Source organism: Cloeon dipterum, chromosome 4 (assembly GCF_949628265.1).
Source record: "Cloeon dipterum chromosome 4, ieCloDipt1.1, whole genome shotgun sequence".
NCBI lineage: Eukaryota > Metazoa > Arthropoda > Insecta > Ephemeroptera > Baetidae > Cloeon > Cloeon dipterum.
In genome coordinates, this window is record NC_088789.1 from 15,316,521 (window position 1) to 15,329,238 (window position 12,718).

Here is a 12,718-nt window from a genome sequence, read left to right on the forward strand (position 1 = left end):
TCGCTTCCAAGGAGGCTTGTAACTTCCGTGGACTGAACGAGCACATGTTTATCTTGTTTTCTTTCAAACATTGTAACAAACACGTACAGATCATCTTTCCACCCAACTATTTTATTTTTCACCAAATTAATTAGGTGAATATTTTATTCTTTTGTTTCAACCACATTATTTAATTCCTTCGTCTACGATACAAAACTGGAATTGCGAAAATACTAACTCCGTAATATTCCGAATATGTATTCTAAAGTTATACGTATATGTATGTTGTGAAATCTCCGCTGGTATGATAAATTTGAATTTTATGTTGCATAACACCACAGTTTTTAAATATAATGTCATCTTTCGGTTTGTGAAGCACATACGGTGAACAACAATTATGTATTTTAGTTCCTAGCAAACTAGCTTTTATTAAAATCATGTAGATATTTAGATTTATCTGTATAAATTTATTTAGTTATTTACTGAAGTTTCTGCAATGTATTTTACAGGTGTTTTTATATTGAGAAGCAATGGGTCGTCTCGAGGGCTCGCACATCTTGCACGGTCACAAAGGTCGCGTGTGGAACGTGGCCTGGCACCCTGAGGGCCACCTGCTGGCGTCCTGTGGCGAGGATAAGACAATCCGCATTTGGGGCCGCGACGGCCAGAAATGGGTGTGCAAGACTTGCCTGTCGGACGGACACAGCAGAACCATTCGCTCTGTCTCGTGGTCGGTGTGCGGCAAGTTCTTGGCCAGCGCCAGCTTCGATGGCACCACCAGCGTGTGGACGTACACCAAGGGCGACTACGACTGCATAATGTCGCTCGAGGGACACGAGAACGAGGTCAAAAGCTCAGCCTGGTCGCACTCGGGACAGTACTTTGCCACCTGCGGCCGCGACAAGACTGTTTGGGTGTGGGAGGTTGCTGAGGACAATGAGTACGAATGTGCCGCGGTGCTCTTCAACCACGCCCAGGATGTTAAAAAAGTATAAAAGAGTTAAAAACAATTTCAATTCATTGGATCTTGGATTTACTTATATCCTTCGAGCCTAAAACTGCCCTAATATTCCAGAGTTTGAGTTCATGTCAGTCAAAATTAAATTAGTGATCAACCTGCCACCCTGTTTTAGTAGAAAAAAATTAAAACATAGTCCAAAATTAAAAAAAATCATGTATTTTTTAGCAAAATTATTCAGTAAGATAAAAAGATTTTCATAATGTAGTGCTAGAATCCCTCAATAACAAGTTTGGCATTAAATTTTTTTAAATTTGTATTAATTTTGCTTTGTTTGAATTATTGTTTGTATTTTTCCTAATTTTACTTGCGAAACCCTTCAACTTGAGTGGATTTTATTGTTTAAGTGTTCACTATTTATTTTTAAACAAATTTTGATACAATTTAAGACATATTATATATATATATATATATATATGAACACTCATTTTAGGTGGCGTGGCAGCCAGGTAGAGATATTTTGGCTTCGTGCAGCTATGATGACAGCATCAAAATGTTTCGGGAAGATGGAACAGAGTGGGTGCAGTGTGCCAACCTGACCTCGCACACCTCTACTGTCTGGAGCATCGCTTTCAATGGCTCTGGAGACCGTATGGCTTCTTCCAGTGACGACCTGACTGTGAAGGTAAGCTATGCACTTGACCTGCACCTGAAAATGAGCAAAATTTTTAATAAAAACCTTTCATACTTGGAGAAGTCCAGCTTTGATATTAAAAGCAGTAAAAGTAAATTTTTATGCTGATATTAGTTTAAAATTAATCAGTTAAAGCCAGTACAAATATAACTTTTTTAATACTTGATTAGCACTAATAAGGGAATTCAAGGTACGCTCTGCTCTAACATGCAGCTTTTTTGCCTCAAACATGGAGACTTACATTCATGAAATTAGATAAAATATCATCATGTTTTAACAAAAATTGCTATTTTTAATTGAATTTTTATAAATAAATTTACAGTCCTTAACTCAAGAAAAATGCTAGATATAAGTATTTTGATCGGTGTTCCATGTAAATATCTCAAGAGTGTTCAGACGTGTTCAAGGAAGAAAAGAATGGTAATAGAACAAAACCAGGCTTCTCTTTTAAAATTAAACAGTCAAGAAATCTAATTTTATCTTTATTGTGTAGTCTGCATAGTTAACAAAATTTTCAACGGTTACAGATTTGGCAGGAATACCCACCCGGCAATGCACAGGGCATTGAGACCCCTGACAATATTCCCGCCTGGAAATGCGTGTGCACGCTTTCAGGGTACCACCCGCGGACTGTCTACGACATCAGCTGGTGTCCTCTGTCTGGCCGGATAGCCACTGCCTGCGGCGATGACAAAATCAGAGTTTTCCAAGAGTCACCTGAGAGTGACCATGACGCGCCTACCTTCGAGCTGGATGGCGCGGTGGATGGACACACGCAAGATGTCAACGCCGTTGCGTGGAACCCGAAAGAGGTTGGCCTATTGGCTTCGGCCAGCGATGACGGAACAGTGAGATTGTGGTGCGCAAAGTAGTAAAAAATATGTTTTATTATATAAGCAATCAGATCAGGGATTTTTTTCATTATGTAGGGATGCAACTGATATTGCCAATTTTTATTGAGTTCCTTTCAAGGCTGACTATGCACATTTTTGGCGAATGAATAAAACTTAGTTGACTTAAAAATGTTTATTTTTGTTTTTGTTCTGATGTTTCGTAAATTTTATCCTCTCTAGATCTGTGTGTAATTTCAAATTGGGGGTTTGGGATGGAATAGAATTGTTACGTGACAATTAGTTGGTTGATGAATCGGAAGGAAAGTTTGCCTTCGTGCTCTTTTGAAATAATTATATTGCATACTTATTGAATTTGAGTAGTTTTCAACAAAGAAAATTTAAGATCACCAGGTGAAATTTTTTAATCCGGCCATTAAAGCGAGATATTGAACCTCAAATGTGTTAAATCCTTATTCCAATGTGGGGATTGTTTCAAAATCTAATTTTGAAGCCATTTTTCATCCAAATCCAAATGCTTCTATAAAAATTACTATTTCTCGCAATGTAAAAAGTAACTTGTGAATTAATTCTTTGAATCGAAGATATTCTTTGATCCAAATCCAAATTTAACCAAACTCTAGTTAAATTGGAATTTAATCATCAATTTAGATTTTTTTGTATTTTGCTATACCAAGTCCCCGTAAATCACTCAAATCATAGCAGATTGAAAAATTTTGAACACTCCACCTGATTTATATTACGATAGGTAATGGCTGAAATAATCAAAACAATGCTAGGAATTATTAATAAAATAAATTTATTTTCATAAATTAAGGATCTAACGATGACAAAGTTGTTTACAAATTTTCATGGTATTCACAGAGGCTTACAAAGATGATTCTTCATTTTTGTCACCTGCATCGGCAGTTTCTCTGGAAGAAAAACATCTGCAATTAATCGCTCGTTATACTCTAGTAATAATCTATGGAGCAAAAGTTAGAAAATTCGTTCAAGCAAAAGAAAATATTTCAACAGCGTTATCATATTAATTTATAGCTAACATTAAAAAAGAAACCATTAAAAATTCAATCAAATGAATATTGGGAAGAGTACTTACACAATTTGATGAGGGAACGCAGGCGTTTCTGTTTCTGTCGAAGCGGCAGCCGCTGGGGCAGGACCTTGGTCCTGAAGGGTTGCAGAAGGCACACTGCGCCTGCTGGTTGCCCGGCGTCCTGACGTTGCCATCGATACTCTTGCCCTGCGCCCTGGCCTGGGCGGCACTGACAACGACGACCAGCAGCAGCAGCAATGCGAAGAGAGCAGTTTCACGCCTCATCTCGATCTAATCGTGTGGCCGGACGTGAGCGAATATTTATCCTTTGCGATGGCTGCAGCCTGGAATACTAATTTGCGATCACTGACGCCAGCGGTGCAGGGATTTCCGCAGATTCCGCGTCTCGGTGACAAGGACGGACTGGACGCGACGTCGCACACGCACTTAGTATCAGTTCCTTTTGGCTGCTGATCCATGCCAATCGTCATTTATTATCTTGCACGAGATGTGCTCTGGAGAATAATTATGAACGTCACCAAAGAGACGGGATATATTCTTGGTTTGGAAATATTGGTTAAAAATAACCATCTCTGGAATTTGTTGTGACGAAATGTCTCGGGTCACAACTTGAACACACTCGCTCTTTGCAGTTTGCACACTAAACATATTTTCCGGGAATTTTCAAGTACTCTAAAACAGGACAACCGCACAATTTTTTCGACATCCCGTGACTTTGACAAACGTCTAAAAATCGTCCAATTGCTCCCCAATCTCAGGTGAAATTGCCCAAATATAATATTTCTACCCCCAAAAAGAGTTAAACAAAATGAACACAGAAATGAAAGATTTTTTCACTGAGGAATAATTTTTAAACATTAATATCGTGTGTCAATTAGGTTACAGACGATGAATGAATAATCTGTGCGTCAGAACCCATACTTATAAATCGAACTGTCTAGTGAACCGTCTAATTTGCTCCGTGTTAATTGCCAATAAATTTTTGTACAGCCCCTCTGTGTAACCCAAAGAAATAGTTTGCATTCCTTAAAAATAAGTAGTGGACAAATTAGGAAGCGTCAAACGATAGCGTTGTGCTCCAATTAATTTGCATGTGATTAGTTGGGCGCACGTTGGCGTGCAAGAGGCGTGATTATCTCATCAGCTCGTTCCGATCAGTGCGGTCCAAAAACAAGGCGCTCCTCGCTCGTCAGCACAATGCTAACAAACATATATAACATGCAGAGGAGGCGCAGATTGAGCGCTAATGAGGACACTCCGTGCCTGCCGTAAAAGGTGCTAAAGCTACACACAAAGAGGTGAATTTAAATTGGCCGCGGCAGCCGCCGATTCTGATATATGAAGGAAAATGATCATCGTCGTGCCCTTGGATCGCTTTTTTGGCACCTGCGACGCGCGGAGCAGGGAATCCGAATAATAAATATATATATTTATAACAACAAAATCGCTCCGGCAGTTGCGTCAATCGCTGAGAAATTATTGAGGCACGGAATGAAAAGGAAAGAACGAACGTGCAGTGGTTCCACTTGTTTTTTTATTTATATTGCTTGCAAATGCAGACGCAACACAGGAGTGGAGGGGCATGATGTATCGACAGATTTCATGTTAAGGTCTGCTGCATTCCTTTAGAGCAAACATTTTCCCGATTTATTTTAATTCTAATTCGATTAAAAGATATACTTGCTAAAATGAGTCTAGCTCCTAACAAGCCCTGATTTTAATGATAGGAAAGTTTTTCTTAACTTTAATTTTAAAACTCATTCTTTTTAACGTGGAAATGATTATCTGATTCGAGTCCTATATTGATAATTTTTGACATAGTTTCATTTCTAGTGTCTAATTCAGATATCTTACAAGGAAATCTAAGGATTAAACGTTTCAGTTTAGTTTAGGGGAATATTTTTTATTTGACGGAGTTTACGAGATATGCAGCTCCGAAAGGTTAAAATCCTTATGGAATTAGATTCAAATTTGTTTTGTTGCGGATCAGCAGGGTAACTTTGCTCCATACATCCCCACATCCAAAAAGAAACAAAACTAAATTAAAAAAATATCTTTTGGTAACAGAGAGAAAAATCAGTGTGTCGTCAGTTCAGTAGCATCCTAGAAGAAAAGCATTTGTTAACGTTTTCAAACTTTCTGAGCTGACGAACAGGTCATGTAGCTTCATTTTTATTTTTTAATTAACCTTATTATTACGGAAGAAAATTTTGGTCAAGGTGGAAAATTAGGATGTTTTTATACTATATCATACTGTAGAACAGAGTGTGGTGGGAAAACCAAAAAATAATGGTTGTTAATAAAATAAAAACTATGTTATGCAACCTGCGTGGCATCTGTGCCAAGAAGTTGCCGGTACATCGCTTATTTTCGTTTATTAACGTAAGATCATGTGTGTGCACTTTATTGCTCTTGTTCCTAAACAACGAGTAATAAAATTGCTGGTCAGGTTTATCATGTATTTTATAAAAATAACTTATGAAAATCAAGACCAATTAAATAATGATAGTTTCTTAGAAATATAAAATTAATTTATATGTACAATTAAGAAAATTTTGTTCAAGAGAAATGCTCATTTATATACCTGGAGCTTAAAGACCCACTGAGCTGTGATCTTTTCATGCAATTTTGAAATTAAAACAAACTGTTGGGACAGATTGTTTAGTAAAAACTACTTGTTGGAACAAATTATTGGTGATTTCCGACAATTGAATTCGAACAAGCGTTTTATAACTTCAAAAGGCCGACAATTTTTCACCTCAGTAGGTCTTTAAGGTATGACTAGCCCACCTAAAAAGAAATTTCTGATTTTGAGTAGGGTCAAAGCTTATTCAAAGTTTCCAAATCGCTTCGGTTAGCTGCGCCCACGAATCAAACTTGAGCGAGGAGAAAAGAAGTGAGCGTGAATAAATAAAAACAAATAAGTCGGGCGGCCCGCCCTTGGAGCGCGTGCACGTAGGATTTGAGAATATAATGCAGCTTTAAGTCTTAATTACGAGACGGAGTACTGGGAATTCGGCACGATTTATGGCCGATTTTCCTGCTGATCTCCGTCGCGTCGTCCGGCCAAACTGCTGCGGTCTGAATAGCAGTTATTAATTGCAATTATCCGCCCACAAGTTGGCTTTTTCTCTTCGACGAAAGGCCAGCCTTTCGTAATTAAATTATTAAAAGACGCGCGCGTTTGGAAAGCTGTTAGCGGGGAATCACATAATATCATGGATGCGCGCGGCTCTCTCGTGTCTCGTGATTCAATTCGGGGAATTCGCTCTGTGTGTGCGATGGCCCACGCGCACTCTTTTTGTTTTCGTTTGGCGGCGCGCACACGGAACAAATTGATTCCGCGGGATAACCTTTTATTGTTTACCAACACGTATCAACAAACAAACGAACGCATGACGGTCGAGAACAGGAAAGTTTACGTGCATCCCAAAGTAGTCCGCGCAAATTGAAAAATAATCGTCCGCTTTGGCTGAACCGCCTCTTTCGCCCCCCAGCAGTTGCTCAGCTTAGATTATTGTTCTCGGAATAGGTTTCTAAAGAGCATTCTAAATAGAATTAGATAGAGCGCTATTTAAAAACTAGATCGGTCATTGAAATTTTATGAGTGGCTGTAAATCTCGGAATTTTAATTCGACTCAATAAAATGTGACCAATCTAATAAATAGCATCTCAAATTAACACACTCCAGAGAAAATTTTATTTCTGACGCTTTCATCATCAGACGTTTATAGAACTGGTTGCCTCAGTTTTTGCATGTGAATTTTGCTGATCTTGAAATGACCGGGAATAAAAACTAATAATACCAGGGCTGTGAAATTTAAACGATTGGCTATTTTTCCCAACTTATGACCATCAAATGAGGACAAATTAAGAAGTTTTCAGCCATTTGATTACAATTACAATTCAAATCATCTAAAACTTGCTAAATCAGCCAATGAAAACCTGGATATTTGCTTTGTATTTGTTGTCTTTTGCCTTTTTGGTTCGGGCTTCTCTCAGTCCCTAAATATTTTTGATAAAAAATTCAATTTTTTACCAAATTTAATTCTTGAAACACTTTTATCTTATAGATTGCTAAAAACAATGTCCATTCGATGCCGGTTTTGAATTGATTACGTGTATATATTTTTAAATACCACATTTTTAATTTGAGCGATATTTCAAGAAAATTCAACTGGTTTTGAAATGACAATGAAAACAAAATACGAACGGGCTTGAAAATATTTTTCGGGAAAAAATCATTTTAAGCATAAATATGTTAGAAATAATGGTCTTCAAATAAAATATAAATATTAAAGTGTATTATTCATACAATTAAATAAAACATACTGTAAAAATTGGCTGAAAACCATATAATGCCGGTTATAATTAATCTAAAATAACTTGAAATAAAAGTTATTTAAAAAATGATCTAAATTAAAAACCCAATTCATAAGTATCTGTTTGATTCATGACTAAGCTTTAATGTTTAGAGCTACATTTATTTATTTTTCTCCTGTATGGTTGTTTTTTGAATGGGGAAGCTCGGTAATAATCCATAAAAAAATTGTTGGTCCATTTTGATATTTAAAAACTCCTCAAGGGAAATGCTTTATTACCAACGTCAAGCGATTACAAAAAAGATATAGGTCAAATGAAACGACTGAAATTGTAGTGCAGCACTACACTGAATGACAAAGCAAGGCTGCAGTAGTTTGCATTTATGGTCAAATGCCAGGTCGTCTATTCAAAAGAATAGTTATGCAGCCCCGTTCAACCCCCGGGTCAAGCAGGTTGCATAATTATGCAGAGAGCCTCCGCCCGGCGCGTGGGAACGTTCTTTTAGCGAGTAAAAAAATGCTGTCGGAATTTGAGGCTACACATGCACTTTGAAATGAAATAAATCAACTCTGATATTTGGGTTAACAGCCAATGAATATGAAAATAGTAATGACTCGCGCGCGATTTGCACAATAATATGAGATGGACATTATTTCTATGGCTCACTTCGGAGGAGAGGTTCTCACCAGCCGCCGAGCTTTTCGCTTCAATAGGAGACACGGAATTTTATTGCTGGCTTAATTTATGCAAGCATCGCTAATTGATTTTCGTTTCACGTAGAGCCAGTCGGCGGCGGTGATCGTTACAAAGCGATTAAAATGGAAAATGGACGTTAATTTTAAATGGCTAGCGCATAAAGAGTTTAAATTTATTTCTTGGGCTTGAGGTCGCGAGCACATAGAGCTGCAGGAATGAATTTTCAGCCTGAACTGGAGCCGCGAAATGATCTCTCGAATTTGGTATAATGCGACGAGAGCGACATTTTAAAACATTTAGATTATATGAGAATTTAATTTTTAATTTTTACCCGCAATCGAATTGCCCTAAAAACAAACTGGGCATAAGTTAAAGATTTTATTCTTCTGTTGTGCCTTGGCACCGATTGATTGCAACAAGCCTTTAAAAGTGTCATCTTTTTACGGTCTTTTGAGAAACACTCTGTGAATCAGAGATTCCATGCCGACAAAAAAGCGATTTGTGCGCGGATTAAAGAGCAGCCACGGCTAGATTGATCCATCAAAGTGCGATTGCGCTTTATCCTTGAACAGTCAAGTATCGTTTACTGTTACCTACAAAGCACTGACAAAGATTCTTGCTCGTGTCAGAGCCACATTGCTGGATTGAATTAAAAAAATGGTATAAATTTCCAGATTAGCCTTGTCTAAAAATGGCTCGCTTGCAATAAGCAGATTCAAGTGCTGCGTGAAAAGCTCGTTTAGTCTCATGTTTCTTAATGACTCTTATCAGTTTCGTTTTACAAGTCCTTATTATTTTCTGGTTATTTGCTTGAGAACTAATACGCTCATTTATGATCTTTGAAACCGAAGATAAACTTGGGTAACAGTACTTTTCATAAATGTCGTGACAGAAAATTAAGTTTTGTTTCATTATTCAAATTTTAATTGAAAAGGGGTTTAAAAATATTCTAAAGTGGTTTGTCTCACTCGATTTCTTTTAAAATTTCAAATCAAAAATTGAGAAGGATTATGGGTAGAGAAATATATCTCTAAGGGACACATTTCTTAATTTTCTTTTTGAACTTTATATGCATATTATGAAGAAATATCATCTTTCATAAATTCCATAAATTCATTGCAGCCTTCTTGCCTTTTAACATTATAAGATATGTTATTGCGTAAAATAAATTTTCTGTTATTATTTTATATTATTACGGTTATTACGTGTTTATTATTTACCCTACAATTTAATATATCTGCAGGGCATAATGCTCTGTATTTAGATTTCCACCCGTCCTAGGCTTCATCAGCAAATTTGACGAAACTTAATTCCTCTTTCAACAGAAGAAAAATAGGTCTACTGGTCATCGTGCTCAAAAATGGGTTTTTGCCATTCTTATTCATCTCATATCTTGACAATATTTCTAATCAAAGGGAGTTTTACCGCTATTAGCCCCAAATTAAGACTTTTGTTCCTTTTAGAATAAGAATCATTTCCTTAAACCATTTCGTACACTTAGACGATTCTCAATTACCAAAAACACGAAATGACGGTGAGAGATGTTGAGGAAGCTGTTTGCCGTGTTGACGAGTTTTCGAGCAATTGAGGAAGAGAGGCAGCACTCACTCACAATCAGTATGTATAGCCACAAGACAAAACGCTGTTTTCCAGCACACTGCCACTGCCCTATTGTGAAACGTGTGGGCCTAGAGTGTGACATCACCACACTCACACACACACACGGCCGAGAGTCAAGTTCTCCGCTCGGCCAGTTCATACTCTACGCGAGGGCTGGAGCATTTATCAGCGGAGTAACGACCACACAGCACAAGCAAAACAGTCTCTTTTCCTCTCGATCGTCGGCCAATTCTGTCCATTGCTGCTTTTATTTAGAGGCCGACTTACACATTACGCTCGTTTTATTTCCAGTCCGTATACACACACACGCTCAATTTCACGGCCGCTGCTCGTCGTGCCAAATGAACAATCTGGTGAAAAATGGAAAGGCGTTGCGAGAGGTGCAAATTCGCACATATGCGGTGACATTTTTCGTGTCACTCGAACAATTGTGAAACGCATTTATCCGCCGAGGTGAGAATAAAGAGGACTGCACGCGTAAAAAGCATCGTTCGTTTTTTATGGCCGTAGTGTAAAATTTCACTTTTTTATTATTTTCAACGCAAAGGACCAACGTTTTCAGCACCTCTCGGCGTGGTGCACGTTCGCCGCTGATGCAGTTAAGTGTCTTTTTTCCTAAAAAGCTCATGAATTTGCCTTTCTTGTTTGAAGTGTAGCGGCTCAGACATGCTTTGTATACTTAAGGCAAATATATTGAAGTCGCAGGTCGGGAAACGTTCTTGCACAATCATTGGCAAAATTTGTTGCAGACTAGGAAGCATATACTTACTTTATTTTCGTTTCATCACGTATAAAAAACTTTTTAAGGCTGGAACCTCGTGTCAGATGACGAAATAAAAATATTCATCAACACTTTGGGCATCTCTGATGAGCTTACTAAATTTATTACAGATTTATTTTCCTGCTGTGCCAATATTATTTATCGCCCTACGTTTTTCAGAAAGAAAACTTCCCCGAGGAAAGCCCTCTATTATAATATTCATTAATGAATCATTTTCCTTCTGAGCCAAATAAGGCCTACGCTGGCGATTCTCGTGGCCAGCAGCAACACCAGATGCTTTTCATTGAACAAAATTTATGGTTTGTATTCAACCAACTTTCCCGGCTGCTGAATATGTATACATTTCCAAAATTGATGTATCACCTAAACAAGATTTGCATTTCAAATCTACACCTTCCATCAACAGAGTGTATCTTATTTTCTACTCAGAAATTCACATCTGTTTGTCGTTTCCAACAAACAAAATGATTGCTTGCACTTAAACTTTACTTTTGAAAAAAGTGGAACTGGATTAAAGAATGGTAAAAATAATCTTATGATAATTTAATAAAATTAGAAACGTGCAAAGAAAAAAAATCGTCCGGGACAAAGACTACACCACTGGCAATTTCCAGCTATACTGAATTGATCTTTAAATTTAATTTTAATAGTGATTTTCAACAGCCACATGGCGATGACCACGGTTTGATTTATTGGTATTGCGCTTGCTTTGAAGTCTTTCCTCGTCAGATTATTTTATTTTTAAATGCTTGAATTTAACTACGTGGAACCCTTTTTGACAGCAATATTTGGAAATGAAATTTGGTCGATCTTTTCCTACTTGACCTTAGTCGTATCTGAAGATTTTGGGTATTTTGCAGAACTCTCTGAAACTCTATTGAAAGGAAAAGAGGCAGTGCTCACTCACAATCAGTATATAGCCACAAGACATTCAGCAGACTGCAACTTTTGTTATTATAGAAATAAATCACAAAAATTAGTGTCCAAAATGCTCTTCTGATTATTCCCAACAACTTTCTCACGGTGAGCTTTTTCATATGTCAGAGGTTAAGTCCCCGAGGGTTGTGTTTTCGGGCGAATTGTGCAAGATCAAAAGTTGGCGTTTTTGTAGTCGATTCGATTTCAGTCACCAGGACCTCAAATCTGGAGTCCATTTTTTAAATATAGATGAATTCATTTGAAATTTGATGTGCAACTCTTTTATTTTTCTTTAGGTGGTTTAAATCAAGCCAAAAGTGTACCACACATCTAATTGGATGAGTATAAAAAATATCAATGAATAAGCAGAGAAAATTTCCAAGTTTGTTCTATGTATGGTTTTAATACAAGTAGTGTGGTTACAAAATCATTAAAACATTTTAAAATTATAAAATGACCAACATTTTTGGTACAGATCCTCTTTTTTGGCGGTGTAAACTGCTGAAGCAGTTTTTCAAGTAAAAAAGCTTGCACCGTTAATTTGCATAAAATTTCAATAACTGGCGATTCTTCCCAATGAAATACTAAAATCTGGCGTCCTTAGCGCTAGCAAGCGCGCGCTGAAATTGCGCAAGAAAGGAAAGGTGATCGCAAACATATTGGCCGGCGATTTGAATGCAAGTAGTGCGCGATTAAAAAATCGTCAAAGCAGCACCAGCAGCAGCGTTTTAACTCTTTGATGCCCCCACCCTGCATCTCGGCGGCAACTCACTCACTTATACCTTTATAAGGCAAGTTACGGCGTTGCCTGCTTTCTGCAGGTGAGCCAAAGAGCGTGTGT

At 37.6% G+C, this 12,718-nt stretch overlaps 1 protein-coding gene and 1 long non-coding RNA gene across 2 annotated transcripts; one reads left to right on the forward strand and one right to left on the reverse strand.

Moving 5' to 3' along the window:
- The first annotated feature begins 28 nt into the window (after positions 1–28).
- On the forward strand, positions 29–2,655 carry LOC135944287 (probable cytosolic iron-sulfur protein assembly protein Ciao1). Its single transcript, XM_065491128.1, has 4 exons — positions 29–134; positions 489–968; positions 1,431–1,622; positions 2,159–2,655. The coding sequence occupies exons 2-4, from the start codon at positions 510–512 to the stop codon at positions 2,501–2,503; spliced, it is 996 nt and encodes a 331-aa protein (XP_065347200.1). The 5' UTR covers positions 29–134; positions 489–509; the 3' UTR covers positions 2,504–2,655.
- Positions 2,656–3,260: 605 nt separating this feature from the next.
- Positions 3,261–4,680, reverse strand: LOC135942791 (uncharacterized). The gene is made up of 2 exons (XR_010575127.1): positions 3,582–4,680; positions 3,261–3,396 (listed from the first exon to the last, which is right to left on the reverse strand). It is a non-coding gene; the product is annotated as an uncharacterized LOC135942791 (long non-coding RNA).
- Between the last annotated feature and the right edge of the window lie 8,038 nt (positions 4,681–12,718).